Source organism: Phocoena sinus, chromosome 6 (genome assembly GCF_008692025.1).
Source record: "Phocoena sinus isolate mPhoSin1 chromosome 6, mPhoSin1.pri, whole genome shotgun sequence".
Lineage (NCBI taxonomy): Eukaryota > Metazoa > Chordata > Mammalia > Artiodactyla > Phocoenidae > Phocoena > Phocoena sinus.
The window spans coordinates 37659963-37687679 of record NC_045768.1 but is presented as its reverse complement, the minus strand read 5'-3'; the positions used below and the strand labels follow the sequence as shown (position 1 = coordinate 37687679).

At 45.0% G+C, this 27717-nt stretch overlaps 1 protein-coding gene across 1 annotated transcript; it reads left to right on the top strand.

The window, feature by feature from the left end:
* Positions 1-99: 99 nt before the first annotated feature.
* On the top strand, positions 100-9063 carry DNAJB5 (DnaJ heat shock protein family (Hsp40) member B5). The gene is made up of 4 exons (XM_032636301.1): positions 100-226; positions 3559-3803; positions 6892-7493; positions 7636-9063. Exons 2-4 carry the CDS (start codon positions 3593-3595, stop codon positions 7867-7869), a joined length of 1047 nt encoding a protein of 348 aa, XP_032492192.1. The 5' UTR covers positions 100-226; positions 3559-3592; the 3' UTR covers positions 7870-9063.
* Positions 9064-27717: the final 18654 nt, after the last annotated feature.

Below are 27717 nucleotides of genomic sequence, written 5' to 3'. Positions count from 1 at the left end.
GCCACTCGTTGAAAGCTGTCCAATTACAGCAGAGGCTGAGCTGAGTGACGGGCAGACGGCGCAATGGGCAGCGCGGAGGCGGAGCTGTGGGGGCGGGTTCCCGGGCCCGCTGGCCGCCGCCGGCGGGCGGGCGACTCCTGTCCCGAGTGGAGGCGGCGGAGCCAGAGCCGGGGGAGGGGGCAGCGGCTGTCTGACGGACCGCGGCGGCGCCCGCAGCTCCTCACTGGTGAGGGCGCCGAGCCAGGACTCGAGGGTCCCGGGAGGGGGGCGTCGCGCGTCGCGAAGCCAGGGGTCCTGGTGTCGGGATGTCGGGACACTGAGGGCCCTTCGGCTCTTCCACCGCGGGGGTTTGGAGGTTCAGGGTCTGCAAGGTGCTCGATGTCCGCGACCCTCTTACAGGGGGCAGCCCTCCTCTAAGCCGGGGGAGGGTCGGGCCGGGTCGCACTGGGTTCCGGGGCGGCGTTTCTGAGCCAGCCCAGTCAGCCAGCGCCGGTGACATCACCGACCACCCTCCCCCGCCGGAGCCCCCTCCCCTCTCCTCCCCTCCTCTCCTCGCCGCGCCTTTTGTCCCAGCCGAGCTCTGCCCCGCCCCGCCCCGCCCATCTGCGAGGGAGGAGACTCCCTGTCAGTGACTTCATTGAGTAGATTCTTGGGGATTGGGGTCTGGTCCTCCCCGGGGAGAGAGGCGAGAAGAACACGCTGCCTCTCAGGCCCTCACAGACAATCACACCTGTCAGAGGTACACGCTGCCACTCACAAGCACACACTCTTCGCACTGCCAGCCTTACTCTCACACAGCCATACAGCCATTCACAATCAGCCAGACATCGCTGCATCTGAGAGCAGGTGACCGCTGGACCCTATTCCTTCACTCTCCACACCTGGGGATCAGGTCCAGCTCCTGCTGCACCGGACAGGCCTTGCTGGGCAAGTGCCTCTGAAAACCTGAGGAGGCGGCTTCCAGAGCTGCAGCTCTCCAAGCAGGCTCCAGTGGAGCGATCAGAGGTGAGGGGCTGGGCTGGGCATGTTTAAGCGCACAGTGCTCTCCTGCCCATCCCCAGCAGCACCCCCACTACAGGCCCGAGGCGCTTTCCGGAGCTTCCCACACTTCTGGGGAGAAGACTTCTTAGCCAGCTTGATGTTTAAAATTCAGCTGGAGCCCTTAAAACTTCGAGCGTGGACGCTGAATGGGTTTGTAAAGTTTCGGTAAGTCCCTCTGGAGAAGGGCACTCATACCCATACCGAGTCAAATTCTCCATGTCATATCCCCCTCCATTGCCTACCCGCTTCCTCCATCTCATCCTCGTCTCATCCCCAGTTACGTATAAGAACCCCCCTTCTGTCCCACCCTTACATTTGAATGAACTGCACCCCTTGTCATTCATCTTATACCAAACCCTTCAGGCATCCGTTTTCCACAAACACCTCCTCTAGTATTTCAACTCTCTACATCCCATTGGTAACCCATTTGCCACTTCAGACATTTCCATTTGTCATCCTTCATCCCCCTCCATCAGTACTTCATTTTCTGTATCAACCATCCCCCCTCCCTGTACCAGTCCCCCTTGCCATTTCTTATTTTTTAGTCCTGCCTCTACATTAACATCCTCTTCATTCTCTCCATCAAAGGCAGTGCCATGCCATGGGGCTCCTTTGTCATTCCAACACGTGGCTTGTGGGTAGGGGAGGGAGGGAGGAAAGAAGGAGGAAAAAAGGCAACTCCTGAAAGAGCTTGCCCTATGTCTGTGGAGGCAAAACAATTAGAGGTCTAGAACAGCTAGCACAGGGGTGCAAGGGAGGAAACTGGCCGGATGAAGAGGTAATGCAGGGACAGTGAGGGGAGGGTTGAAAGCACTGGCAAGGCATTCCACTCGCCCTCAGCCTAAAAGCTGCTACAGTTCTCTGGGGGCACCCTCTTGGTGTGCTAGGGTTCCTTCCCAGTTTCGGGGGAAAGAAGGTGTGGGCTGAGGCAGAGATGGCAGCAGACCACCCCCAACTCCCTCTCAGACAGCTTTTACTGCTGCTTCCGAAAATGGCTGCCCTCCCCCAGATGCCCTTTCTTCTCTGCCTCCCCAGCCACAGGCTCCCCCACCAGGCATGACATGCTGGTAGGGGAAAAGGGGGAGTGCCCGCCCTAATGGAGCCTTCTCTTCGTCAGAGTGAGGTGACTCCCAGAACCATGAGTCAACCCAGCCACCTGTAACAGGCCCTGTGGGGGCAGGAGTTAGGGCTGTTGTCCCTGTCTACCTGGGGCCTTGAGGCCTCCCCTAACCCATTACAGCCCTCACTCCTGCCAGGACACCCTGTAATCTCTCTGAAGCAGTCAGAGGCAGAAAAGGCAGGCCTTAGCTGTGGCTGCCAGCCCATGACATTGCTAGAAAGACTCCGGTTCTCTGGGCTTTGGCAGGGGTTGGCCAAGTCTCAGATGGGTTAGAGAATGGCTTCTGGCCATTCCCCCTACTAGCTCTAGCTACAGGAAAGTGCCTTTCCCTCTATCCACCACAGAGACATTGATGGAGGGAGATTAGAGTGAAAGAATGAGAGTCCTGTGTTTCTCCCTCATATAAATAACAAATGGCCCTGCACCCAGCAAGTCAGGGCCTATCAGAGGAGTGTGGACCTGGCACTGGGCCAGATGCTAAACCATGAGGCAGGTAAGAGGGAGGGACTGGTAGAGAAGGTACTAAGGAACTGATGGTTAGTGCCCAATTGTCTCCTAACAACTAAGGTTTAAAAGCCCTACCTCCAGGATGCTTTTGTTCACTAACACTGATGCTTAGGTGGCACAGACATGTCTTCACACACAGTTTTGTGTGTAGACACCGGGAAATGACTAAAGGGAACTGTTGCCCTGGTTGGGGGAAGGACGGTGTCACCCCGCCCCGCTAATGAGAGGGTTAGAAACAGCAGTAACCAAAGGCTGTGAGTCATCCTCTAATCTGAATCACACGTGAGGCTTAGCACAGTCTGGGGAGCGGGGGCAGGGAGGCCTGGGGTCTCCAGTGGCTGAGAGGAATTCAGGTACACACACCCTGACTCAGCCTGGCTGGCCAAGGCAGCTGGCTGAAGACCCAGGCCTGTTCCCAGCCCTGGGCCACTGCCCCAGCTGCTCTTAGCCTGGGCACTATGCCTGAAGCATGGCATAGGAGACCACGATGCTCAGGTGACCTCACCCAGTACGCTGATCTTCACCAGCTTCTGTGCGTGGGTCTGTCAGTCCATGGTGCCACCTCACTCAGCAGGGCTCGTGGGAGTCCTCAGTCTGGCCCAAGGACCTGGGCCTTAGAATAGCCCCAAAAAGTGGGCCACAGCCCCCAGCTTCCTGTTGGGAAAACCCAGGAGCTAAGGAAAGAATCACAGAATCCTAGAATGTCAGAGCTGGAAGAGATCATCTAATCCAACCCCTTCATTTTACTGATGGGGAGACAGAGGCCCACAGAACAGGCATGACCTGCTGAAAGTTACACAGTGAGTCATTTAGGGGTTGCAGGATCATCAGGAACAGGACCGGGGTAGAAGGGAACAGAGGCATCAAGGATCGGCCCTGGTTTCTTTCAGAAACAAGGACACCAGTGCCGGTCCAGTGGCTGTGATGGGAAAGGATTACTACAAGATTCTTGGGATCCCGTCGGGAGCCAATGAGGATGAGATCAAGAAAGCCTATCGGAAGATGGCCTTGAAGTACCACCCAGATAAGAACAAAGAACCCAACGCTGAGGAGAAGTTTAAGGAGATCGCAGAGGCCTATGATGTGCTGAGTGACCCTAAGAAACGGGGCCTGTATGACCAGTATGGGGAGGAAGGTAAGAGGGCAGTGCTCCAGCCTGATACTGGACACCTGTCCTTGTCTGGGGTCCTGGGTGACCCAGTTCTCAAAGCAGGGAACTGGAGACTGAGAAGGAGGTGAGGGAGGCAAGTGTTCCCAGCACTGACATCCAGAGGAAAGAAGAGACCACCCACTACCCAGCCTCAGCTCACCACAGCTCTCCCCGCCTCTCTCTGCCCCTCTCCCTCCTCAAGTTAAGGCCTTAGAAAAGCTAGAGCCAGAGGCCTTCCCCACCCTTCTTTCCCTCCCAGCCTTATTAGTCCTGCCTGAAGTCCCCGCTTCTTCATTGGCTGATGGGGAAGGTTAGGAAAGGGAGTGTGTGGCTCTCTGAGGACAGCGCATTTACAGTCATCAGCAGAAAAGTTTGGCCCTTAAGCAGCCGGGGAATTAACCACTGGAGCTCTGAGCTAGAGATGGTTGTCCCCTTCCCTGCCCCCTTCCTGCCCACTTCAGGCCAGCAGAACAGAGGTAGAGTTTCGACTCCCTGAGGAAGTGGCAGGCATCCAAGCAAGAGTGGAAGGGGAACTGCTGCTGGCACCTTGCCCCCTCCTGGGGTAGCTGGTGGCCACGCACAGGGTGTCAGGAAAGGTCCAAATAAAGCCTCTGAGAGGGCGGCTCCTCCCAGCACATCCCACGGGCATGATGTAGCTGCTAATTCTGGGCCTGCCCCTCAGGGCCGCCTGCCACCCGCCAGCCACAAGCACCTGTCAGGCTATATTAAGAGACATTGTCACAGCTGAGGACTCTCCTTTCCAGGAGGAACTGTCCTTCCTCCCCAGTGGCATCCACCTTTCTTCCACATTCTCCTCCTCACTTCCCCTGTTCTAGTCTCAAAATTAGATGGGCTAATGATATATACTGTACCTGATACAAAGCAGGTGCTCAAAAGAATGTTCTTTTCCTTTCCTCCTCCTTGCTTTATGTTCCATGGCTCTGTCCTCTGTACACCCCAGTCCTCCCAACCCCCTCTTCTTATTCTCCATGCCACTAGTTCCTTCCGTTTTTCCCTCCTCACCTACTAGACTTGCCAATTCCCAGATTCACCAGGCATCTTCTGGAATCCCCAATATTCTCTCAGCTAAGAAATGTTTCTCTCTGGGGTAGAGGGATGGGAGGGGTAGTGGTGGGGAAGAGGGAAGCAGTACAGATACCATGCCACCATGTGACCTGTCTAGGAATTGCACTCATTCCTCTGCTCGGCCTCACCTTTGATTAGGAAGAAGGTAGGAGCTGGGAGACCTCCGCTTTCTGCGTGACCAAACCTAAGCAAAGGGCAAAGCTCATGCCCTAGGTCCAGGCACCAGTTCTAATGGAGATCTACATCCCAGGAGGGCTCCTGAGGATGCAGCACAACCTTAAGGAGACATCCAGGGCCTGGGAAGGGAGAAGCAGCCTTGGAAATGTGGGTTGTATTTCTGTCTGCCCTGCCCCTTCCCCAGTAGCCAGCTAGAACAGTTGTGCACATAGACTCTGTGTGCAGCCCTCCCTGGGGACAAGTTGTTCCCAGCTTGAATGGGGGGTGGTAGTGGTACAGCAGGAATCCTTGCAGAGAAGTCACCCCCTCCTGTCATCATCAGTCCAACTTCCCTCTCTCACTGAGCTCTGCCAAGCTTCTTGAACTCACCTGGTAATCAGACCCTCAATAAAAGGAAAGAACAGACCTTGAGTCTTAGGGGAAGGGTGAAGAGGCAGCTGTCACAAGTCACTGAATTGCTTGCCACTTGGCCTCTCTAATGAAACCCAAATCTCCTCTTGTGGTCCCAGGAAGTAAGAGGCTAATTTAGGCTCAGGCTTCCACAGCCAATGAAATTCTAGATAAAGCCCTCAAAGAGAAAAGTCCCTTCCCCAAGCCTGGGCCCCACCCCTAAGTCTATATATTCTAGATCATTTCTCAGTGTTAATCCCCTTCCTCCCTCCTTCCCACACAAGCCCCCCAACTACTCCAATCACCACCACTACCATCCCCCTTGAAGACTGCCCCCACAAATCTGAGCCCGTTAGACAGAACCTGACTTGAGAGAGAGTAGCTGGGGTCACCACCTGCAGTGTGCCAGCTCACTCATCCTTTTTGGCTGCTCTGACATTAGATATGGGGTATAAGGCTTGGTGTTGTACAACTCCAAGGAGCTCCCTTCCCATTGCAATCTATGTCTGTCCAATGTGTGAATGGCAACCCCTGGAGCTGTGCAACACTGTGAACCCTGAGTGTGGGAACAAAGAATTTGAAAACTTTTTGTAGAGAAATAGCTCCTCTTCTCCAAGCTAATGATCTTTCCTGCTTTTTGGGGGCCCTCCTCATTTCCCATTTGGGCATGAGTCAGAGAAAGAGGAAACCATGCTAGAAGTAGAGTGAGAGTGGGGGCTTCCCTGGTGGCGCAGTGGTTGAGAGTCCACCTGCCGATGCAGGGGACACAGGTTTGTGCCCTGGTCCGGGAAGATCCCACATGCCGCGGAGCGGCTGGGCCCATGAGCCATGGCCGCTGAGCCTGTGCGTCCGGAGCCTGTGCTCCACAACGAGAGAGGCCACAACAGTGAGAGGCCCACATACTGCAAAAAACAAACAAACAAAAAAAAAGAAGTAAAGTGAGAGTGGACTTCCTCCTGGACTGTATTGCCACCTTATTTGGGACAGGTCACTTACAGCCCCTCTGTATGGTCAAATTCTGTCTGATTGCCTCTTTCCCTGTCTTTGGAGATAAGCAAAGATACGGGAGCCAGGTATGACTTGTAATGTGACCCCAGGCCAGTCATTCAAGGCTCTGTGAGACATCTTTGGGTCACAGGTACATGGAAGAGTTTACAGTACTGGAAGTCACATCTTACCAGTCTTCTAGTCTTAGCTTTTCAGCCTCTTTGAACCTCAAGATGTGCCTTATTATTAAACATATAATTAAGAGTAGAAATCTTGCCAGAGATTTTTCTTACTCTATTAGGCCAGCCCTCTCTGTGGGAGTTAAAGCTTGCTTCTTCCTCCAGGCCCATGAACTAGGAGCTAGAGGGCAGGGGGAGGAGAGTGGGGTGGGGCAGAGACCAGCCATACTGCCCCTAACTTCTCCTCCCTCCAGGCCTGAAGAGCGGCGGCGGTTCATCAGGGGGCTCCAGTGGCTCCTTTCACTACACCTTTCATGGGGACCCCCACGCCACATTTGCCTCCTTCTTTGGCGGCTCCAACCCCTTCGATATCTTCTTTGCCAGCACTCGCTCCACTCGTCCCTTCAGTGGCTTTGACCCAGATGACATGGACGTGGATGAAGATGAGGACCCATTTGGCTCCTTTGGCCGCTTTGGGTTCAATGGGCTGAGTAGGGGTCCAAGGCGAGCCCCAGAACCACTGTACTCTCGGCGCAAGGTGCAGGACCCACCTGTGGTGCATGAGCTGAGGGTGTCCCTGGAGGAAATCTACCACGGCTCCACCAAACGCATGAAGATCACAAGGCGGCGCCTCAACCCTGACGGGCGAACTGTGCGCACCGAGGACAAGATCCTGCACATTGTCATCAAGCGTGGCTGGAAGGAAGGCACCAAGATCACCTTCCCCAAAGAGGGCGATGCCACACCTGACAACATCCCCGCTGACATCGTCTTCGTGCTCAAAGACAAGCCCCACGCACACTTCCGCCGAGATGGCACCAACGTGCTCTACAGTGCCCTGATCAGCCTCAAGGAGGTGGGGCCTGGATCGGATTGTGTGTGGTTTTATCGGGTGGGGGGTGGAGGTGACAGAGACATTCTTTCCCCACTCTCTCTTTTCTTCCCTTCCCAACCACTCTACCCTACCTTTTCCTCACTTTCTGTCTCATTTTCCCCAGGCACTGTGTGGCTGTACCGTGAACATTCCCACCATTGATGGCCGAGTGATCCCTTTGCCCTGCAATGATGTCATCAAGCCAGGCACCGTGAAGAGACTCCGTGGGGAGGGCCTTCCCTTCCCCAAGGTGCCCACCCAGCGGGGAGACCTCATTGTCGAGTTCAAAGTTCGCTTCCCAGATAGATTAACACCACAGACAAGACAGATCCTTAAGCAGCACTTACCATGCTCCTAGGCCCTGCCCCAGCCAGCCCAGAGCCTTCCACAGCAATAGCCCCACACTCACCCCACCCATTGTGCACCCAGCTTGATGTCCACTGGACACTAGCAACTCTTTCTAAATGCAAAAAACAAAACAAACAAACAAAAAAAAACCCACTGGTTTTCAGGGAAAATGTTCCTGTCCCTGACCCCTTTCAGAGCTGGGCTGCCTTGGGGGAGTGGGAGGGAGGTGGGGAGAGCTAGCCCAGACCAGGGGTTAATTCTCATGTCACAAGCTTTGAATCCAGTTCCCACTCCAGTGGCTGGAGAGTGACCTGAGTGCTACTTGAAGATATAGAGATTCCTTGTCCACGCCTGTAAATAGCATGTCCTCCTTCCCCTCTCAGCTTTGCTAATACCTCTCCTTTCCCTTCCCTTCAGCTTCCTCCCACTGGGGGAGGAAGAGGATAAAAAGGACACTGCTTTCCCACCCCAGTCCCACCCCCAAGTCCACAGTGTCCAAGGCTATCACACACATATTCATGCACACAAAGCACACACCTAGAGCTGTGTGTGCCTCTCCAGGGTTGAGATAGGAAGGGAAGGTCCATAACCCATGAACCAGGCCATTGAGCACGAGACACTTTTCATTTGGGAAAGGGAGGTGAAGGGGCCCTCAGCAACCTCCCTGACAGCTCCCCTGCCCAGACTCTGCAGAGCTGGAAGTACTGTCCTCCCTGCTGCTCTTAAGAGTGTGCAAGGGTGGAGGAAGGGGCGGGGGCTGCTGTATTAAGTCTAAGAGGTGGAGGGCAGGGTCTGTCTCCTAGCCTTCATCAGGAAGGGAAAGGGCTTTGGGTCAGGTGGCAGCTATTCCCCACCAAGAGATTCAGGGTCACAGGTTTCTCTCCACACCTCTGAACTCAGGGCCTAGCCACCCCTAAACTCCCAAATCCCATTTCTGTGATATATGAAGCTACTTATTTCTTACCCTTCATGAAGGCTGCGGGGGAATTTCTAGCCCTCTGACGCCTGTGTGACCCCACCTCACTCCCATAATTGTGTAAAGATCAAATAGTGAAGGAGCTAGGGTAAGACTGCTTCAGCCATGTTCTGGGGTGGGGTTTTTAGGCTTTCTCACTTTGACAAGCCCCTGAATGTTTTTATAGTAGTTTTTTTGTATTTTTTTGTAATGACAGTATTATGGAAAAAATAAAGTATTTTAAAACTATGGAATCTGAGCAGGAGCAACGAACCTGTGGTAGGGGTGGACGTGCACTGACAGCCTCCCTCCTGAGCCCTGCTCACCTTTGAGAAGCCCAAGCAGCCCTCGATATAAGGTGAAGCTGACTCCTTCCTTCCTCTAAGCCCAGATTCCCAGAATTTCCAAAATGTACACCCAAAACACAGCAAAGACAGAAGATATCACTCAGCTATTAGAGGAAACAAAAAATATTTGGAAAGAATAAATATCCTGGGTTATGAGAAATAGAGACTATCCTCTAAGGATGTGCTAGCATGAGAATCAATAGATTTTTCTCTACATGGACTGGAATTTTCCTTTAAGAGAGATTATCCTCCTAGGAGGGATGGAGGAGGACTTTCTGGCTGACTAGAAGAGACATATTCCCAAAGACAGAGCCTGAGGCAAGTGGAGAGGGCGGCTGGAGGTACCTGGCATCCTTGGCCCATGCTTAGCAGGGCCTGGCTGAAGACACAGGATTCCTGTGAGGCATGAACACTGTTACTGATACTTAAGTCTAAATTGTCCAGGGATGTCTGTCCAGGTCTTTGAATTGACTGTCCCTGCTGAGACACTGGTCCTCAGGGCCTGTGTGTTGACTGCATGATGCCCTTGTCACTTTCCTTGGATCTGGGTAGGGAGGATCCCTGAAGTTGCAGGAATGCTCACCTGCAGGCTCTGCCAGGGCCTGGACTTTCTCCTGGTGCTGACTTTCCTCCCAGATTCTATTCCAGGATCAGGCCCATGACAGCCATGCCCTACTGTGAACTTCAGTGTCCCCAGTGCTATGAAGACAACTCTGCCTTCACCTGTACCTGGGCTCCACATAGAGGCTGACAAGGTCTAGGCTTTTAACAGGGATCTTCCTGCCCTTGATTTTTATCCTGGGACAACACCAATGAAAAAAGCTCATTCTTTTATTCAAGGTATTTTTGGGTGGAGCCTGTTCCTTCCAGTGCAGAAACCAAGGGGTTTCTGTTCAAAAGGATGTCTGCTAATCCCCCAGCCTGGGCAGGGAGATCCCTAATCCTTCATCCTCTACTCAATGTTTTCCTATTCCAGGTCTCCTAGGGTTGTCCCTCTCTTCACCCAGGGCTAAATTCTTACCCTAGCTCTTTCCTGAGGCCTGAAGCTTTGGGATCTAGGTATGCTGGGCCAAACTGCTCCCTCTGACCTCCCTGTGGATGAGGAGGATCTGGGATCTAGGAAATTATCATGTCCCCACTGAGTACTTTCTGGGGATAGACTATGAGACCTCAGAGGCCAGGGGCACTTCAATGAGAAAGCCCTGAAGTTGGCCTTGCAGCTCTGCCTACAATCTGAGCCTTATCATTCTTGGAGATTACATGCGGGATTTGTGGTCCTTTAATACCTGTGTAACCTTAAACACACACACACACCTATATAAAAATCAAGATAGTAAAGAAACTGGGGGAAAGTCTGGTTCAGCCAGGTCCTGGGGAATGGGGTCTTTATTGGGTTATCTCACTTTGATCAAGCCCTTGAATCCTTTTATAGTAGTTGTGTGTGTGTCAGGGGGTAATTTTGTATGACAGTACTATGACAATCATTTGTTCATTTATATAATAACTATGATCAGCCTGTCCCTCATCCTGCCTCGGGGTTTCTTTCAAACAGCTAAGCAACCTCGGCTTAGCCATCCCTCAAACAAACCAAATCAACTGCACAGTTGGGTGGCTGAGAGAGAAGGGTGGACTGAGGAAGGGGTCATGATTGAGTTTCTATAAACTAAACAGTTTTACGGATTCAAGGAGCTTGAGAGGTAAGCTCTACCTCTACCATACCCCAAACCATATAATCTGGGCTTACTAATGCTTGTCTAATGCCTAGATCAAGGAAGGAAAGCTTCCAAGAGGTATTCAGGCAGTGCTCTTGACTCACTGAGTAAACCAAATATCCAGTTTCCAAGTGGCTATAGGACTTTCCAGGAGGGGGACTCTAGAGTATACTTGGCAGCAAGCCATGAACAATACATATCTATAGGGATCACATTCTAATAGGTCTGCCCCAGCTTCTTGCCCAAGTAAACCTTCAGGACATTTTCCAGTTGCTTCTAGTCTAGGTTCTCTTTTAAACACATTGATAGGTCATTTCCTGATCCATTCCCTGAGTGACTCAAGTCACTTTTTATCTCCTTTGAAGAATGGTCCCTCAAAACCTTCACTAGGTTGCTTTCTGAATTTCTTGACAGGTTAAATTTGGGGTCTTTTCTCAGGCTATGCCTCAGGTTCTTCCCTAGGTCATTCTCTAACTGGAACTTTGCTGGGTCCCTCACATAGAAAATTCCTAGGTGCCACAATCCAATCATTCTTAGATCATCGCTGACTTGGCCCATAAACACAGAGGGCTGTGAAAGTCTATGATCGTTCCTTCTCTGAGATTTGTCTGTTAGTTGCCCTGAGGCCACATCAGTGCCAGAAACTCTTGGATCCTGCAGGCCAGGACCCACTAGTGTTACATGGAACTCTTTCAAAGGTGGTGTTTTAGTTGGTTCCAAATATTATTTATAGGAAATTCTCTAAGAAAAATGGAAACTGGAACATAGGGCTGGGAGCCCAGGCTATACTAAAAGAAGTTAAAATCTACAAATTTTCAGTCTGCTTCTGTAACAGGTATTATTTCATTTGGAGTGAGAGACTGTACCTCACACTGGGTCCTAGGAAAGTTTACTCCAAAGGCCCTAATCTTGGGTGGAGAAGAAAGTAGTAAGAATGGGAGCAAGGACTGAAGGTGGGCCTTAGGTAGGGGCTGGGCATGAAACAGGGTTCAGGGCTGGGGAAGCAGTGGGGAATATTTAGCCTGCATTTAAATTAGAGGGGATGAAGGAACAGGCATTAGAAATTCAAAGGGAGACTCAAAGGGAGACTCCAATGGGGAGCAACCACCAGAAATCAGGACAGCAGCTACAAGGGACTCATTGAGCAGAGAGGGGAGACCCTAGAAAAGCTGGCTCCATTGATGCTTCAAATGGTCCTCCCAGGTTTGAGGATGTGGGAGCTGCTGAAGACTGTGCAGTTGATTTGGTTTGTCATCAGCGTTCCACAGTGGTTGGGAGCTTGCGTGTCCTGCATGTCAGCAAATGACTCTAAAATAGTCCCAGATATCCTCTCAGCAAAGACTGGGCAACTCATTGGTTCTAATGATTTAACATAACCTCTGTTCAATAGTTAACTGACCACTAAGCTAATCAAGCAGAGACTTAGTGTCTACACACAACAAAGAATATAGACCTTACAGAATTAGTTCAGAAAAGTCAACGTGCAAACAACAAAACAGCTATAACAACAAACTTCGGAGAGAATATGACTTCTAGAGTTGCCATGTTATATCATTTAAAATGTCCAATTTTCAATAAAAACTACAAAACATGCAAAGAAACAAAAAAATATGGCCCATACATATATGCAGGGGAAAAAACAACAGTCAATAAAAAGTGACCCTGGGAATTCCCTGGCGATCCAGTGGTTAGGACTCTGTGCTCTCAGTGCTGAGGACCTGGGTTCAATCCCTGGTCAGGGAACTAAAAATCCCACAACGTGCATGGTGAAGCCAATAAATAACTAAATAAATAATAAAAATAAATTAAAATTGACCTTGAGGAAATCCAGATACTGGACTTACTAGACAAAGGCTTTAAATCAGCCATTCAAAATATGTTCAAAGAAGTAAAGAAAACTATGTTTTAGAAAAAACTGGAAAGTATGAAAACAATGGCTCACCAAATAGAGATTATAAATAGGAGATAGGAATTACTTTTTAAACATAACCAAATAGGAACTCTGAAGTTGAAAAGTACAATAACTGAAATGAAACTTTTAATAGGAGCTCAAAGACAGATCTGAACAGGTGGAAGAAAAATCAGTGATTTTGAAGATAAGTCAATTGAGATTATCTAATGTGAGGAACAGAAAGAAAAAGTAATGAAGAAAAATTAACAGAGCCTAGAAGACCTGTGGGACAACATCAAGTATACAACATACAAATAATGGGAGTCCCAGAAAGAGAGGAGAGAAAGAAAGGGGCATAAATAATACCCAGAAAAATAATGGCCAAAACTTTCCAAGTTGAAAGAAAGACTAATCTACACATCCAAGAAGCTTAACAAGTTCTAGGTATGATAAACACAAAGAGATCCACAGTTAGACACATCATAGTCAAACTATCAGAAGACAAGACAGAGACAATCCTGAAAGAGGCAAGAGAAAAGTAACTCATCACGCACAAGGGATCCTCAATAAGATTAGCAGCTTATTTCTCATCAGAGGCTATGAAGGCCAGAAGGCATTGGATGGCATACTCAAAGGTCTGAAAGAAAAATTCTATAATCACCGAAACTATCCACAAATATGAAGGAAGAATTAAGACCAGATAAACAAAAACTGAAAACCCATTGCTAGCAATTCTGCTCTACAAAAAATACTAGTGGAGTCCTTCAGGCTGGAAAAAAAGAAAAAGGAAATTAGACCAGTAACTCAAATCCACATGAAAAAAATAAATAGCACTGGCAAAGGTACCTACAGAGGAAAATATAAAAGATAGTATAAATGTATATTTGTTTGTAACTCTTTTCTTCTCCCATCTGATTTAAATAATACCTTCATAAAGCAATAAATCTGTGTTGCTGGACATACAATGTATAAAGATATAATTTGTACGCCCATAAAAGTACAAAGGAGGGGGAGGAAAATGGAGCTGTATAGGAGCAAAATTTTTATATACTATAGAAATTGAATTGGTATTAGTCCAAACTAAATTGTCATAAATTAAGATTTATTAAGATAAAATAAGATACAGATAAGATTTATCAGGCTAAATTAGCAAGATAAATTTATGATAATTATAATCCCCAAGACAATAAATTATGATAATTATAATCCCCAAGGCAATCACTAAGAAAATAACTCAAAAATATAGTAAAAGAAATGACAATGTAATTAAAATAGCATACCAGGGCTTCCCTGGTGGCGCAGTGGTTGAGAGTCTGCCTGCCGATGCAGGGGACGCGGGTTCGTGCCCTGGTCTGGGAAGATCCCACATGCCGCGGAGTGGCTGGGCCCATGAGCCATGGCTGCTGAGCCTGCGCGTCCGGAGCCTATGCTCCGCAACGGGAGAGGCCACAACAGTGAGAGGCCTGCGTACCACAAAAAAAAAAAAAAAAAAAATAGCATACCAGAAAATATCTATTTAACAAAAAAGAAGGCAGTAAAGTAGCAACTGAGAAACAAACAAACAAAAATGACATAAGAAATATAAAAAACCAAAAGGGGCTTCCCTGGTGGCGCAGTGGTTGAGAGTCCGCCTGCCGATGCAGGGGACACGGGTTCGTGCCCCGGTCCGGGAGGATCCCACATGCTGCGGAGCGGCTGGGCCCGTGAGCCGTGGACGCTGGGCCTGCACGTCCGGAGCCTGTGCTCCGCAACGGGAGAGGCCACAGCGGTGAGAGGCCCGCGTACCGAAAAAAAAAAAAGAAAAAAAAAAAAACAAAAAAAAAAAACCAAAAGCAAAATGGTAGATATAACCCCTACCATATACTACACTAAATATAAGTGGATTAAAACTTTCCAATTAAAAGACTGATACTGGAAAAATGGATTTAAAAAAATATACAATCCAATTATATGCTATCTACAAGAGACACACTTTGGATTCAAAGGCACAGATAATTAAGAGTAAAAGGATGTAGGGACTTCCCTGGTGGTCCAGTGGGTGAGACTTCAGGCTTCCAATGCAGGGGGCCCAGGTTCAACCCCTGGTCAGGGAACTAGATCCTGCATGCATGCCACAACTAAGAGTTCACATGCTGCAATTAAGAGTCTGCATGCTGCAACTAAGAAGCCCACATGCCGCAACTAAGAAGTCCTCATGCCACAACTAACAAGTCTGCGTGTTGCGACTAAGCATCTGCATGCCACAACTAAGAAGTCTGGATGCTGCAACTAAAGATCCCGCATGCCATAATGAAGATCCCACATGCCACAATGAAGACCTGGCATAGCCAAAAATAAATAAATAAATAAATAAATAAAAATTATAAATAATTTTTTTTAAATATGGTCATCCTTTAAAAAAAGAGAGAGAGTAAAAGGATGGGAAAAGATATACCATGCAAACAATAACAGAACGAAAGCTCTAAAGTGTCTGTACTAATATCAGACAAATCAAACTTTAAAAGAAAAACTGTTACAAGAGGCAAAAAAAAAAGAGATTACATTTTATAATTATAAAAGTCAATTCATTAAGAAGATATAACAATTATAAACATACATGCATTTAAAAACAGAACCCCAAATACATGAAGCAAAAACTGACACAATTGAAGGGAGAAATAAACAATTCAACAATAATAATGAGAGATTTCAGTATGCCACTTTCAATAATGTATAGAACTAGGCCAAAGATTAACAAGGAAATAGAAGACTTGAACAACATTATAAATCAACTAGACCTAACAGATATCTATAGAGCACTCCATCCAATAATAGCAAAATATACATTCTTTTCAAGTACACATAAAACATTCTCCAAGTGAGACAATATATTAATCGTTAAAACAAATATCAATAAACTTAAAAGGACTGAAATCATACAAAGTATGTTCTATGATCACAATGGAATAAAAGAAATCAATAAGAGAAGGAAAATGGGGAAATTCGTGTATACGTAAAAATCAAACACACACACATAAATAACCAATGTGAGATCTTAGATTTTATATATATATATATATATAATTATACATATTATTAGGAGATCCTAGGTTTTATATTTATATATATATATATATATATGATCTCCTATTGGCTCTGTTTTTTTGGTGAACCCTGATTAATACACCTAGAAATTACCAACTGACTTCAAAGGAAATAGAAATCTCAACAGACAAATGACAAGCAAAGAGATTGAATCAGTAATCAAAAGCCTTCCAACAAAGACAAATTCTAGAATGATGGCTTCACTAGTGAATTCCACCAAACATTTAAAGAATTAATACCAATGCTTCTCAAACTCTTTTTTAAAAATTGAAGAGGCAACACTTTCTAACTCATTCTATGAAGTCAGCAGTACCCTGATACCACAGCCAGATAATGAAAAATGAGAAAACAATACATTGTAATTTCTAAAATTAGAAAATAAATTTAAATAATAAAGTTACATTAGAAAAGAAAATTACAGCCCAACATTCCTTACAGACACAAAAAATAGACGCAAAAATCTTTAACAAAATATTAGCAAATTGAACTCAATAGCATATTACAAGAATTATTTACCATAGCTAAGTGGGATTTATTCCAGGAATACAAGGGTGGTTCAACATAAGAAAATCAATCAATGTAATACATCATATTGATAGAACAAAGGAGAAAAAACCACATGATCATCTCAGCTGACACAGAAAAAACATTTGACAAAATCCAAACTTTTCATGCCAAAAACTCAGAAATAGGAAATAGAGGGAAAATTCCTCAACATGACAATGAATATTTTTTTAAAATTCCACAGCTAGCATCATATTCCCTGGTGAAAGACTGAAAGTATTCCCCCGAAGATCAGAAACAAGGCAAAGATGCTCACTTTCACTACTGCTGTTCAGCAGTGTACTGGAAGTTCTCCTTGATAAGAAAAAGAAATAGAAGTCATCCAAATTGGAAAGGAAAAGGTGAAACTATTTCTATTCACAGATGACATGATCTTATATATAGAAAATCCCAAAGAATCCACAAGAAAGCTAGTAGCGCTAATAAATAAATTCAACAAAGTTGCAGGGTACAAAATTAACGCACAAAAATCAGTTGTGTTTCTCTATGCACCGCAAATAAACCATCCAAAAAGGAAATTATGAAGGCAATTCCATTTATAATAGCATATAAAAGTATCAAATACTTAGGAATTAATCCAACCGAGGAGGTTAAGGATTTATATCCTGAAAACTACAAAACATGGCTGAAAGAAATTAAAGAACTATATAAATGGAAAGACATCCTGTACCCATGGACAGGAAGACTTAACATTGTTAAGATGTCAATATTATCCAACATGATCTACAGATTCAACGTAATCCCTATTAAAATTCCAACTATCTTTTTTGTAGAAATGGAAAAGCCATCATCAAAATCATATGGAATTGCAAGGAGTCTCAAATAGCCAAAACAATCTTGAAAAAGAAGAATAAAGTTGGAGGACTCATACTTCTTTACTTCAAAACTTACTAAAAACTACATTAATTGGGACTTCCCTGGTGGCACAGTGGTTAAGAATCCGCCTGCCAATGCAGGGGACACAGGTTTGATCCCTGGTCCAGGAAGATCCCACATGCCGCGGAGCAACTAAGCCCGTATGCCACAACTACCGAGCCTGCGCTCTAGAGCCTGCGAACCACAACTACTGAGCCCGTGTGCCACAACTACTGAAGCCCATGTGCCTAGAGCCCATGCTCCAGAACAAGAGAAGGCACCGCAATGAGAGGCCCACACACCGCAACAAAGACCCAACACAGCCATAAATAAATAAATTAATTATTTTTTAAAAACTACATTAATTAAAACAGTATAGTACTAGCATAAGGATAGACATACAGACCAATGGAATCAAAAAGGAGCCCAGAAATAAACCCTCACATATACAGTCAATTGATTTTTGAAAAGAGTTCCAATACCATTCAATGGGGAAAGGACAATCTTTCCAACAAATGATGCTGAGAAAACTGAATATTTATATTACACCATATATAAGAGTCATGTACCAAAATGTTCATTGCAGCTCTATTTACAATAGCCCAGAGATGGAAACAACCTAAGTGCCCATCATCGGATGAATGGATAAAGAAGATGTGGCACATATATACAATGGAATATTACTCAGCCATAAAAAGAAACGAAATTGAGCTATTTGTAATGAGGTGGATAGACCTAGAGTCTGTCATACAGAGTGAAGTAAGTCAGAAAGAGAAAGACAAATACCATATGCTAACACATATATATGGAATTTAAGAAAAAAAAATGTCATGAAGAACCTAGGGGTAAGACAGGAATAAAGACACAGACCAACTGGAGAACGGACTTGAGGATATGGGGAGGGGGAAGGGTGAGCTGTGACAGGGCGAGAGAGAGGCATGGATATATATACACTAACAAGCGTAAGGTAGATAGCTAGTGGGAAGCAGACGCATGGCACAGGGATATCGGCTTGGTGCTTTGTGACCGCCTGGAGGGGTGGGATGGGGAGGGTGGGAGGGAGGGAGACGCAAGAGGGAAGAGATATGGGGACATATGTATATGTATAACTGATTCACTTTGTTATAAAGCAGAAACTAACACACCATTGTAAAGCAATTATACCCCAATAAAGATGTTAAAAAAAATTAACTCAAAATGCATCAAAGACCTAAACTTAAGAGCTAGAACTATAGCGCTCTGGGGAGAAAACACTGGGAAAAAACTTTATGACAATGCATTTTGGAACAGTTTCCTGGGTACGACACCAGAAGCACAGGCAACAAGAGAAAAATATAGATAAATTAGACTTCATAAAGTTCAGCACTTCTATGCATCAAAGGACACTACCAAGAAAGTGAAAAGACAACCTACAGAATGGGAGAAGATATTTGCAAGTTATATATCTTATAAGATATTAATATCCAAAACATATAAACAACTCAACAACAAAAAAGCAAACAATCCAAATCAAAGATAAAAGGACTTGACATTTCTCCAAAGAAGATATACAAATAGCCAATAAGCACATGAAAAGATGCTCAACTTCATCAGTCATGAGGGAAATGCAAATCAAAACCACAATGACATTCCACTTCCACCAAGTAGGATAATAAATTTTAAATAACAGAAAATAAGAAGTGTTCACAAGGATATAGAGAAATAGGAACACTTGTGCATTGCTGGTGGGAATGTAAAAATAGTGCAGCCACTAAGGAAAACAATTTGGTGGCTCCTTAAAAAGTTAAACATAGAACTTTCATATGACCCAGCAATTCTACTCCTAGGTATACATCCCAAAAAATTGAAAGCTGGAATTTGAACATATATTTGTACACGAATGTTCATAACAGCATTAGTCACAATAGCCCAAAACTGAAAACAACCCACGTGTTCATCAACAGATGAATGAATAAACAAAATATAGTACATATATACAATGGAATATAAGTCAGCCAAAAAAAAGAAATGAAATTTTTATATATGCTACAACATGGGTGAATCTTAAAAACATGTGAAAAAAAAAAAAAAAACGTGAAATTAACTAGACACAGAAGGACAAATATTGTATGAATCCACTTATATGAGGTACCTAGAGTAGGAAAATTCATAGGGACAGAAAGTAGAATAGAGGTTACCAGAAGCTGGGGTTGTGGGAGGGGGAAGGAGAGGGAGTTATTATTTAATGGGTACAGAGTTTATGTTGGTGATGATGAAAAAGTTTTAGGAGCAGATAGTGGTGATTATTACACAACATTGTGAGTGTATCTAATGCCTGAAGCTGAATTGTACACTTACAAATGAGAAATATTATGTGTATTTTATCACAATAAAAAACAATGAAGTCTACATCTAAAACTAATACAATGTTATGTGTCAATTATATCTCAATAAAATTATTTAATGATTTAAAAGAAACAACAATAACATCAAAATGGATCAAAGACTTAAATATAAGAGCTAAAACCATAAAAATCTTAGAAGAAAACACAAAAGTAGATCTTCATGATCTTGGATTTGGCAATGGATTCTTAGATATGACATCAAATATGTGAGCAACAAAAGGAAAAACAGAAAAATTGGACTTCATCATAATTAAAAACTTTTGTGTGTCAAAGGACACCATCAAGAGAGTGAAAAGATAAGCCATAGAATGGGATAAAGTATTTGCAAATCATACATTTATAAGGGTTTAGTATCCAGAATACATAAAATACTCTTATAACTCAACAACAAAAAGACAATCTGCCCAATTTTAAGACAGGCAAAAGACATGAATAGAAATTTTGCCAGACTACAAGATATTTAAATGGCCAACAAACACATGAGAAGATGCCAATGTCATTGGTCATGAGGGAACCCTTGTACATTGCTGAGAAATGTAAAATGGTGCAGTCACCTGGAAAATAATTTTATGGTTCCTCAAAAAGTTAAACATAGAATTATCATATGACCCAACAATCTCACTCCAAGGTACATACCCAAGAGAAATGAAAACATATATTTCCACAAAAACTTACACACAAATGTTTATAATAGCATTATTCATAATAACCAAAAGATGGAAATAACTCAAATGTCCACCAACTGACAAATGGAAAAACAAAATGTGGTATATTGATACAATGGAATATTATTCAGCCATAAAAAAGGAATGAAGTACTAGTACATGCTACAACAAGGATAAACTTTCAAAATCCTATGTTATGTGAAAGAAGCTAGACACAAAATTTCAATTATATTATATATTCCATTTATATGAGATATCCAGAACAGGCACATCTATAGAGACAGAAAATAGATTAGTGATTGCCAGGGGCTGGGAGAAGGGAGGAATGAGGCATGTGTTAATGGGCATACCTCTTGGTGAAATGATGAAAGTATTTTGGAATTTGATAGTGGTGATGATTGCACAACCTTGAGAATATCCTAAAATCTATGAATCGTACACTTCATAGGGGTGAACTCTATGGTATGGGAATTATATCTCAATTTTTAGAAATAATATTTTTTAAAATGAATAATAAGAGAGATCCATGCATAAGAGGTTGATATCCTGAGAAAAGGTGGAGTTAAGTGAGGTGAAGTAGTCCAGACACAAAGTCTAGCTAGAGAATAGGATCTGAGTGTGCTCTGAAGGAAGAGGGGAAAAGGCAAGTGTTAGAGATGGAGGACAATCCAATAAGAAAGTGGGAATCAGTGGCAAAAAGGGCGGTGGCCAAAAGGTGGTGAGAGTAATAAAAAAGACTGGTTATAAAGAGAGGCTCAGTCTTGAGAGTTTGGGGGGAGGTAGGGTCTAGCAGCAGAGATCCTGGAACAAAGATAAAAGTTAGAGACGGGGTCCGGGCTTCCCTGGTGGCACAGTGGTTAAGAATCCGCCTACCCATGCAGGGGACACGGGTTTGAGCCCTGGTCCGGGAAGATCCCACGTGCCGCGGAGCAACTAAGCCCATGCGTCACAACTACTGAGCCTGTGCTCTAAAGCCTGCGAGCCACAACTACTGAGCCCGCATGCCACAACTACTTAAGCCCGCATGCCTAGAGCCCGTGCTCCGCAGCAAGAGAAGCCACCACGATGAGAAGCCCGTGCACCACAACAAAGAGTAGCCTCCACTCGCCTCGACTAGAGAAAGCCCGCGCACAGCAACAAAGATCCAACACAGCCAAAAATAAAAATAAACAAAATAAATAAATTTGGGCTTCCCTGGTGGCGCAGTGGTTGAGAGTCCGCCTGCCGATGCAGGGGACACGGGTTCGTGCCCCAGTCTGGGAGGATCCCACATGCCGCGGAGCAGCTGGGCCCATGAGCCATGGTCGCTGAGCCTGCGCGTCCGGAGCCTGTGCTCCGCAACAGGAGAAGCCACGGCAGTGAGAAGCCCGTGTACCGCAAAAAAATAAAAAATAAATATAAATATAAATAAATTTATTTTTTAAAAAGAAAGTTAGAGGTGTGACTACACCTCTAAGAAGGTTAAGTGAATAAAAAGGCAAGGAGGGCACCCAGTGGCAAAGCTCTACAGATGGAGGAGATAAAACTATCAGTGGATGAGAAAAATAAGTCAGTGAAAATATGGGGCAAATGGCAGAGTGACCTCTCATGGCAGAAAGAAGGCCAGTGATGTGAATGAAAAGAGTGATGTAGGCCTGGGGCCCACTGGGGTGTTGGGGTACAATTAAAGGAAGGGAGACAATGAACTAAGATGAGTACAGCGTGGGAAGATGGGTCTCTGTAGGTTCTCAGGCTAACAGAGGGATAAATAGGACAGTGTGACACAGGTCACTCAGAGGGGCTCTTAATTCCTTTTCTAGAGGGTCTGGAGAGAGTGGGGAGGAGAGAGAGTGGGTGGCTCAGGCAGAGAACCTATGGGACACAGCCAAAGGGACACAGAGGAAGCAGCAGCTTCCCAACCTCCCCAGACATCAGAAGATCAGCTTCTACAGTCACTCTACCATGATACTCTCAGCAGGGATCTTGCTACAAATTGTCCTCATCAAGAAGCTTGTCCAGATGGCTGCAAAAGATAGAATGTACAAGCTGCAGCTGAGAGCAGAATGAGGATAGGTGGGTCCAGCAAGCCTGGCAGGAGTCACGTTCCCTATGTCACTGACTTCAAGTCGCTTCTTTTATTCCTCAATGAGGGATTTCTTTCACATTCCCTTCCCTATAGGATTACCCTCTCATGTCAACCTCGGTTGCACAGGGGCCCTGCAGTCACAGAGGCCGTGCTAGGAAGAGGGGGACGGAAAGAAGGAGAAGAGCTTCATCAATACCCGTTTTTCCAAAGAGCAAGCAGGTCCCATGTCACGTGTGCTCCTTTCTGCCAAACTCTCCAAGCTGGGAAGGGAGACTTGGTCACATGCGGTGAAGGTAGGAGCAAAGGATCTTATAGGAAGCTGAGCAAAACTGTCCTCTGGGGGAGACTAGACTCCAAGAGCCCCAAGCATTAGTACACAAGGTCAAACAGTCAGTGACAACAATAGACAGGCTCAAGGATGGAATAGCATTTTATACTTTATCCCATCTGATCCTCATAACCACGCTGTGAGGGATGAAGGTCAAATGTATCTCAAGGAGGAATCTGAGCCTTAGGAAAATTAAACAATTTGTCCCAAAACAGGACCCAAAAGGTCTGCCTCCAGATATCCATTCCACCGTGTCTCACACTGCCACCTAGTGGTCAAGACCCACAGGCCCGCTCCACCATTCTTCCATTCCCAGGGATGGACCTAGCAGGGAACTGGAGAAGCGTTCTTGGTTCTGACTCCTTCCTATGACTCTCCCTGCTGAGAGCTTTGTTTTCTAAGAGTGATGAGCTCTAGCAGCTGACATCCTTAGAGACTATGGATATGGACCTGGGTCTCACAGAAAGGAGAGATTAAGGTTAACCCTTGAGAGCTCCAGATTGAATAGGCAGAAACTTACCCACAAAATGCTCCCTCTTTGCTCCTCTTCTTCCCTGCACTGATGCTGCAAAACAAAAAAGGAATGAGGTGCTCGGACTCACTTCTTATTCTCCTCCTTCTAGGCAAGCTGCAGACATTCATTATATATGAACAATATGATTTTCTACATTGAATTAATGAAATTCTGGGTTCTTACCCAGAAATAATTTTAAAAATGGTTATTTTCTAATTTTTCTCCTTTGAAAATCTCAAACAAATGTTTTCTGTATGTGATCCTTAACTGATTTTTAGTCAGTGTTCCTTAATGAAAAGGGTAAATAATCTCAGACCAACAAGTGCATGAATGTTCCATTCGATAGGATTTTGTCCCCTGGGTATGGAGCTTAGACTCTAGCATCTCAGCATTGCGCTCCAGATCAGCTCAATCACAAAGGAAACATGTGATCCAGAGATACCTGAGAAGGTACCGTAACTGATGAATGTGTGTTGAAAGACTGTTCTCTAAGTATCCTGAACTGTCTTCATAATTTAATCCTGTGTTGTTACATATGGTAGCCACTAGCCACACGTGGCTAAAGCACTTTAAAATCGGGCTAGTATGAATTGAAATGTGCTGTAAGTGTAAAATATACATTGGATTTCAAATACAGTACCAAAAAGGATGAAAGACGTCTCAGTAATTATTTTTTCATATTGCTTACATGTTGAAATGACAGTTGAAAGGAAACTCCTTACCAAATTTGCTCTTAATATCTCCTAATATTTGCTCAAATGTCTCTTAACATTGTCCATTTTACTATCTGAAAATTTTTCACACAACCACCAGCCTTTTCATTTTTGTCTGCTGTAGAGCATTCTCTTGGTGTTTATCACTCAGAAACGCACTTTTTCACAACAGACTTTTGCAGCATTGTTGATGACCCTCATTGAACATTGGGTCTCACTCTGTAGTCAACTGTGAGGACTCATTTAAGTGAATTTCCTCCACACGACATAAAGGAAATCATCTGTCAAAAGCAATTGCAGTGCACGTTATTACACACAACATTATGTGTACAATAATGACACAGTTAACTATAACATGCCAAAAAATACATAAAGAAACAACTGTGTATGTTGTTAAAAACTTGAGATTTCTATATAAATACTTTAAAATATTTATGAGAAAATGGATCATGTCCTGTAACACATTTAAAATCAAGTGTTTGATAGAAAACAAACTTATAGTTACGAAAGGGGAAAGGGGGTGGGGGAGGGATAACGTAGGAGTTTGGGATTAATGGATACAAACTACTATATATAAGATAGATAAACAAGGACCAACTGTATAGCACAAGGAACTGTTTATCTTGTAATAAACCATAATGGAAAAGAATACAAAACAGAATATATATAACTGAATCACTTTGCTGTACAGCAGAAATTAACACATTGTAAATCAACTATACTTCAATTAAAAAATCAATATATACTGTCTAAAATTAATAAATCAAGAAATATTGGTAAAAGTTTGTTACTTAAAAATAAGGATGTGGGGCTTCCCTGGTGGCTCAGTGGTTAAAAATCCACCTGCCAGTGCAGGGAACACAGGTTCGAGCCCTGGTCTGGGAAGATCCCACATGTTGCGGAGCAACTAAACCCGTGCGCCACAGCTACTGACCCTGCGCTCTAGAGTCCACGAGCCACAACTACTGAGCTCACGAGCCACAACTACTGAGCCCATGTGCCACAGCGACTGAAGCCCGTGTGCCTAGAGCCCGTGCTCCGCAACAAGAGAAGCCACCGCAATAAGAAGCCGGCGCACCACAACGAAGAGTAGCCCCCGCTTGCCACAACTAGGGGAAGCCTGCACACAGCAACAAAGACCCAACACAGCCAAAAATAAATAAATGAATAAACTTTTTTTTTTTTTTGGCTGTACGCGGGCCTCTCACTGTTGTGGCCTCTCCCATTGCGGAGCACAGGCTGCGGATGCGCAGGCTCAGCGGCCATGGCCCACGGGCCCAGCCACTCCGCGGCATGTGGGACCCTCGTGGACCGGGGCACAAACCCACGTCCCCTGCATTGGCAGGCGGCCTCTCAACCACTGCGCCACCAGGGAAGCCCTAAACTTATTTTTAAAAATAAAAAAATAAGGATGTGAACAATGCAAAAAATAGCCGAAAGAACTTAAAGTGGTTACCTCTGGTAAGCAGAGCTTGCAGTAGAAGAAGGTGGGAGCAAAGAGTCTGCCTTTTTTTTTTAGCCTTGCCCACGCTGAACGGATTGCGGGATCTCAGCTCACCTACCAGGGATCAAACCCAGGTCCCAGCAGTTAAAGTGCCAAGTCCTAATCACTGGATGGCCAGGGAATTCCCAAGCCTGCTTTTTGTTAAAAGAAATTACTATCTGACTTTCAAAGCAATGTTCATATATTACTCTGATTTAAAAAAACAAAACAAAACAAAAAACACTCATTTTAAATATAACCAAAAGAAAAGCAAAAAAGTATTTGACAGAGATTCCATGGTAAAAATCTGCACGTAAGCTTGAAATAGAATCCAATTTTTAAAATGAAGTCTATAAGATTTCCATTTCTGGCTATTTAACTAGGCTAGATGTTATGAAATGCCCTTGCACTGCAAAAATCCAAATGCTGGCTTAACTAGAACAAATACACTTTTATAAGGGGAGGGAGGAAGGAAGGAAGGAAGGAAGGAAGAAAGGAGGGAAGGAAGGGAGGAGAGAGAGAGAAAGAAAGAGAGAGGGACAGAGAGAGAGAAAGAAATGGAAAGAAAGAGAGAAAGAGAAGGCAAGAAAGAGAGAAAGAAAGAAAGAAAGAAGAAAGGAGACAGGGAGGGAGGGAGGGAGAGAAGAAGAGAGAAAGGGAAAAAAAGAGAGGGGAAGGGAAAGAGGGAAAGAGGTGAGGAAAGGAGGAAGAAAGAAATTCTAGAGCCAAAATTAGATGGAAAGCCAACACAGACACTAGGGCTGCCCTAAAAATATGCCCAACCCAGAAACCTAAAGTTTGCTGGTTATCAGCCCCACCAAGGCATAGTATTTAGACTTGACAAAGTAGGGGAGCTGAATCTGAGAACTGCACATAAAGCCAGGCAACCAAAAGGGCTATATTGTGAACACGTGAACAAAAAAAATCTGCATGCTGGAAACAAAGCCATAAAAAACCAATTTGTCCCTGGTGACACTAAGAATGTGAAACCAAGCAGGACCTTATGAGGCTCCTGGGCATGGAAGTCTTTCTGTGTCCCCTATTTCTTGTTTGTAGGAAATAGGCTTCAGTCTCCATGACCTTCCCTTAGTTCCAAAGGACAGGTTCAAAGAGCTGCTAATTAGGGAAGGGAGGCGATGCAGAGACAAGGGAGGAGCAGTCAAGAAACAACAGTGCAGCCTTGGGGCAGGGTCCTGATTCCTCCTCGCCTCAAGGGATACACATAACAATATCTTTGAGCTCTTCTAAACTAAAACCCCCAACAAATGGAAGATGTTAACTACTTGATGAAGCATTCTTCATTCCAGAGAGAAGGTCACAGTTTGATAACCCTGAGAACCACAGAAGCTCATCAAGAAGACCACCTGAGGCCAGATTAAAGGAATGCAGGCCTTTGCGCACACCCTGATCCTTATCAGCAACCCCACCCTTGAGCCACTGCTATAAAACTCCTCACCAAGAGCCCCACCACCACACCCTGGGTTGGGACACACAGTTTTTGAGGATATGAGCCCTATGTGTCCCCCTTTGCCTGGCAAAGCAATAAAGCTATTTTTTTCTACTTCACCCAAAACTCAGTCTCTGAGATTCGATTCGATTCAGCACCAGTGCACAGAGGCCAAGTTTTCACATCAAATTGGGAGAAGAGACAGATTTGAGAAACAGAATTAGCAAAACTGAGTGGAAACACTAACAACATTAATACTAATAGTTTTCCCTAATAATTTATAATCATAGCCCTAGTTTCATGAAGACCCGGGATGTGAATTTACACCATTCTCATAGTCTGAGAAATAAACATAGTCAATCCAAGAAAAAAAACAATAATTCCAGGCTGGTCAAGTACCTTAGCACCCAGGAGAAACCAAGACAAATCATCTCAATCCAGGCCCTTCAGGATTTACAAAGTTTAAAAGTATAACCAAATGAGCTCCTAGTAAAATATATCAAACATACAAGGAAACAGACCTCCATAAGCAAAAGTCTAGGAAGACTACAAACTGAAAAATAAGACATGCTCAGACTGCTGCTATTGAAATTATAAGGAAGTCATTATAGGGACTTCCCTGGTGGCACAGTGGTTAAGAATACGCCTGCCAATGCAGGGGACACGGATTCAATCCCTGGTCCAGGAAGATCCCACATGCTGTGAAGTAACTAAGCCTGCAAGCCACAACTACTGAGCCCACATGCCACAACTGAAGCCCATGTGCCTAGAGTCCGTGCTCTGCAACAAGAGAAGCCACCACAATGAGAAGCCCGTGCACCACAATGAAGAATAGCCCCTGCTCTCTGCAA